Source organism: Zea mays, chromosome 5 (genome assembly GCF_902167145.1).
Source record: "Zea mays cultivar B73 chromosome 5, Zm-B73-REFERENCE-NAM-5.0, whole genome shotgun sequence".
In the NCBI taxonomy this organism is placed as follows: domain Eukaryota; kingdom Viridiplantae; phylum Streptophyta; class Magnoliopsida; order Poales; family Poaceae; genus Zea; species Zea mays.
The window spans coordinates 191,518,933-191,523,074 of record NC_050100.1 but is presented as its reverse complement, the minus strand read 5'-3'; the positions used below and the strand labels follow the sequence as shown (position 1 = coordinate 191,523,074).

At 49.4% G+C, this 4,142-nt stretch overlaps 1 protein-coding gene across 1 annotated transcript; it reads right to left on the bottom strand.

The window, feature by feature from the left end:
- Positions 1-1,685: 1,685 nt before the first annotated feature.
- LOC100191780 (uncharacterized) lies at positions 1,686-3,497 on the bottom strand. The gene has a single exon (NM_001137205.2). The coding sequence runs from the start codon at positions 3,456-3,458 to the stop codon at positions 2,043-2,045; it is 1,416 nt and encodes a 471-aa protein (NP_001130677.1). The 5' UTR covers positions 3,459-3,497; the 3' UTR covers positions 1,686-2,042.
- Between the last annotated feature and the right edge of the window lie 645 nt (positions 3,498-4,142).

Below are 4,142 nucleotides of genomic sequence, written 5' to 3'. Positions count from 1 at the left end.
TGGATTCATCAAATTCTCCCTCTAGGTGACTTGTCTCTTGTTCCAGCCTTTGTTGGAGAAACTGGGAAGCATGGACGCTCTCTACAGATCCGGTGCACATCCCAGTTTGTGATGTCTCCATTGCACAAGGTCGCGGTGGCCGGAACATGGCATCGACTGGTCAATTGAAGATTGCGACGGCGCGACCTGCACTATCGCAGACGGGTGCAACGCGCATGGGCGGGAAAGCGCGGGGGCGGTACAGGTCGCGGACGGCTGCAGCGCGCATGGGCGGGAAAGCGCAGGGGCGGTACAGGGAGGGTGGGAGATCGGGCGGGAGGGCGCGGGAACGGGATGGCTGGGAGAGCGCGGGGGCGGTACAGGGAGGGCGGGAGATCGTGCGAGAGGGCGCGGGAACGAAATGGCTGGGAGAGCGCGGGGGCGGGATATGGCGATTTGGCGAGACACAATAGCTCGGTAATATTGGCTAGCGACGGAGAGCGATGCCAAGTGAGATGGCGAAAGAGAGGTTGAAGAAGAGCTGTTGGATTTGGTTTCCACGGGTTTTATGTTTTTTTTGCCGAGCGAATGATTTTTAACCCGTCTGTTGGAGCTGCTCTTAGGATGTCATTCTAGATCGTTGTTAATCAAACCACTCTAATTTTGATAGAAGTTCATAAAAATATATATAACATCAATATCAATTATTCATTAAATTCATTATATAATAATTTGAAAACATGTCTATTTGGTATTATAAATGTTGATTTAGTTCTCTCTAAGAGCAACTCCAAGAGCCTATGTATAATTTTAGCTAAATTTAGAGGTTTATGAGAACTCTAAAAAATAGACAACTTCTTAAACATTAAGATAAACCAACGAACTCTCTATAAATCTTGTGGGTTCACATTCAAATCACCTCACAACCGGTTGTCGCGTCGAGGTAACGATCCGACCGTCCACATCACCGGCCGACGAGACGAGGTACTGCACACAAACTATGTACTGCATATCCATGATCACAACCTCATTAATCACTTGTCGACTTGACGTTGCTGCTGTTGACTGTGATTGCCAAGAAGAAGAACTTCAAGCAGCTTGGAAAGAGGTATCGTGAGATAGACCCAGCAAGGTGCGTGGCGTCATGACCCATTTTGTTCTTTAGCTTTTTGAACTGTTGTACCAGCAATCCGTGTTCATTGTATAGGCAGGCAAGCTCACAGCAGCGGCAAGGGAGATGGTGAGCCCGGCATGCTCGCCAAAGATGACTAGCGATCTTAATAGGATGCCTAGTGGGATAGAAAAGCGACGAAGAGAGTATGTTAGATCAAGTTTTGAGCGACGTTTTTCCATTTTTTTACCGATACTAATTGATTTAGCTAGGCTGTTGGAGTTGCTCTAAATTAGTTAAAATTTTATGGTTCGATTTAAGTCTATCAAAATAACTTCCTATTAAAGTGGGTGAATTAATTTTTGCCTTCAAGGGAAACCTAACCTGTCACAGACCCACAGTGATAATGTTTGCCGATGGAACATACTATCTGTTATCCCCACCTGTTTGTTCTTATATCGTGCGATCTAAGTTAAACCATGTCATACACAGAAGACTATACACTCAAACTGACAAATGAGCTATTCTTTTCTTTTTGCTGCTTAATGATACGAAACCTCCGGTGCCAAATCTTATGCGGTGATGCAAGTTTGTCAAATATTGTGGTCAAATGATTCAGCCATTCATAACATCAAACTGCTACTTGACTGTCTTTAGCAGTGCAAATTAAACAGTAATACAAACCAGAGCGGTAAGAGAACTGCAAAGCACAATGTGTTTTATCATATAAAATGACAAGGTACGTATCACCAAAACAATAGCCTCTTAGCATAGTAACAGCAGGCATACCAGGTATGCTTTTATCCCAGGAGTTGGCCATGTTAGCAGCTCAGGAGCATGTATTGAAAATCTAATGTTTACCATTACAGGGCAGCATTAACAATTCTTTTGTGTAGAGAATGTGATCAATGCAAACACCACCCATGAAACTTGAATAACATGGCAATACCACTTAGGCACGACCTTGTGGCACTTCTTCACTAGATGATGCTTCAGGCACATAAGCTTCATCATCACTGGATTCTTCTGATACAGTAACTTCCTCAGCGGCAGATCCTTCGAGCTCAAGTGCCTCTACCTCTGCAGCATCGGGCCTAACCTCAGCAACAGTTTCTCCAGATGTAACTTCCAACAGAGGAGTTTCTCCACTATCTGAGTCCAACCCAAGCTCTTTCTCAACCTTCTTCCAACCAGACAGCAAATTCTCTGGGAACATCTTTTTTACCTCTGCAACAACCTCTTTGGCATCAGCCACCCTGCCTCCCTTTGCCAATCCCTCAACCAACCCTTTCATTGTTCTAAAATCTGGCACCTTACGCCTCTTTAAGCTATCCTTGAAGATGCCCAAACCAGCATCAAAGTCTCCATAGGCACAGAGTTCTGCTAACATGTGCTTGTACGTGGCAGCATCTGCCGAGCACCCCTTCTCAGCTAGGGAGTGGTAAAGAACCTTAGCATCCTCCAATTTGCCACTCTTGCAATAGCTAGTCATGAGGAAATTGTAGGTGGTGGTGTCCGGCTTCACACCAGCCGCTTCCATCTCTGTCATCACCTCCATAACCTCTTCTGGCTTTCCATGGAGCGCGTAGTACATGGCCTTCACATTATAAGTTGCCACATCGGGCTCACATTCACTTTCTACCATCTCTTTCCACAAAGACTCAGCCTCATTGGTCATCTTCCTCTTATACATGGAATCGATCAACGTGGTGTAGATCCTGTTGGTCGGCGAGATACCTTGCTCGCGCATTAGATCCAAGGCCTGCTTGGCCTTAGCATCATCGCGGGCCATGCAGTAGGCCTTGACAAGGATGCCATAGGATGTGGCATTGGGGGTGATGGAAAACTCCTTGGAGAGCTCAGCGAAGAGGACAGGGACGCGTCTGTAGCGGCGACATCGTATGAAGGTGGAGAGGAGGGCGTTGAAGGGGAGCGGGGAGTTGGGGGTTGGAAGGGACGGCGCAGCGGAGCGGAACGCGTCGATGGCCTTCTCGGGGAGGTTGGCGGAGGCGTAGGAGCACAGGACGGCGGCGAGGTGGGCCTCGGTGGTGGACGCGGTGAGATGGGAGGAGAGGAGGGCCTCCGCGTCAGCGAAGCGGCGGGAGCGAGAAAGGCGGCGCGCGGCGAGGGAGAGCGCGTGCCGGGTGGAAGCAGCGGAGATGGACGCCGTGTCGATGGCGTCGAGGATGGAGACCACGCGGTCCGGATCGCGCTCGCGGAGGAGTTGTCTCTTGGCGTCCGACAACGTGATGGCAACGGGATCGGTGCCGCCGGTGGTCGGGGTGGTGGTGGAGAGCGCACGGGAGATGGGGAGGACGTGGGCATGGCTGCGGCGGCTGTGGCGGAGGAGTGTCGCGAGCGCAGCCATTTTCGTAGGCGGCGACGAGACGAGGGGAACAGGGGGGAGGGCTTTGGCTGGGTTTTCTTCGCTAGGTTTTAGGGCTTCTTTGGGATCCCGTGTTAGACTGTTGGGCCCAATTGAGTGAGTCGTGTATAGCAGACCGAAATTGTAAAGCCGAGAGACTATATCTCTCCAATAACCGTATTTAAAGTCCAAACAGTTCAGTCTAGTGTACAGAATAGTATAAAAACAATATTTTGAGTAAACTATGGATAACTAGGCGAATATCCGTGCGTTGTAATGGGAACATATAATACTACAATAACTTATATATAAAATATATGTTATACTGTGCGCGTCTCTCGTTCTCTCTCAACGACAGTACACCCTCGAGATTCTGGAGCGCGCTGGCATGACTGCGTGCAAGCCTTGCAGTACCCCGGTGAACACTCAGGGCCAAGCTCTCCTCTGATGGCTCGCCGGTTCCAGAGTCAACATTGTACCGCAACCTGGTCGGTGCCTTGCAGTATCTCACCTTCACCCGCCCGAACATCACTTATGCGGTACAAGTCTGCCTCTACATGCATGATCCTCGGGAGCCGCATCTCACCGCCCTCAAGCGCATCCTTCGCTATCTGCACATCACCGTCGACCTCGAGCTGTTCGTAGCTCGTGCTTCCTCGCCGCACACGCTGACTGTCTATACCGATG

What these genes read in the sequence shown, in the direction of transcription:
- LOC100191780 (NM_001137205.2), bottom strand. Translation starts at nt 3,458, where the DNA reads ATGGCTGCGCTCGCGACACTCCTCCGCCACAGCCGCCGCAGCCATGCC.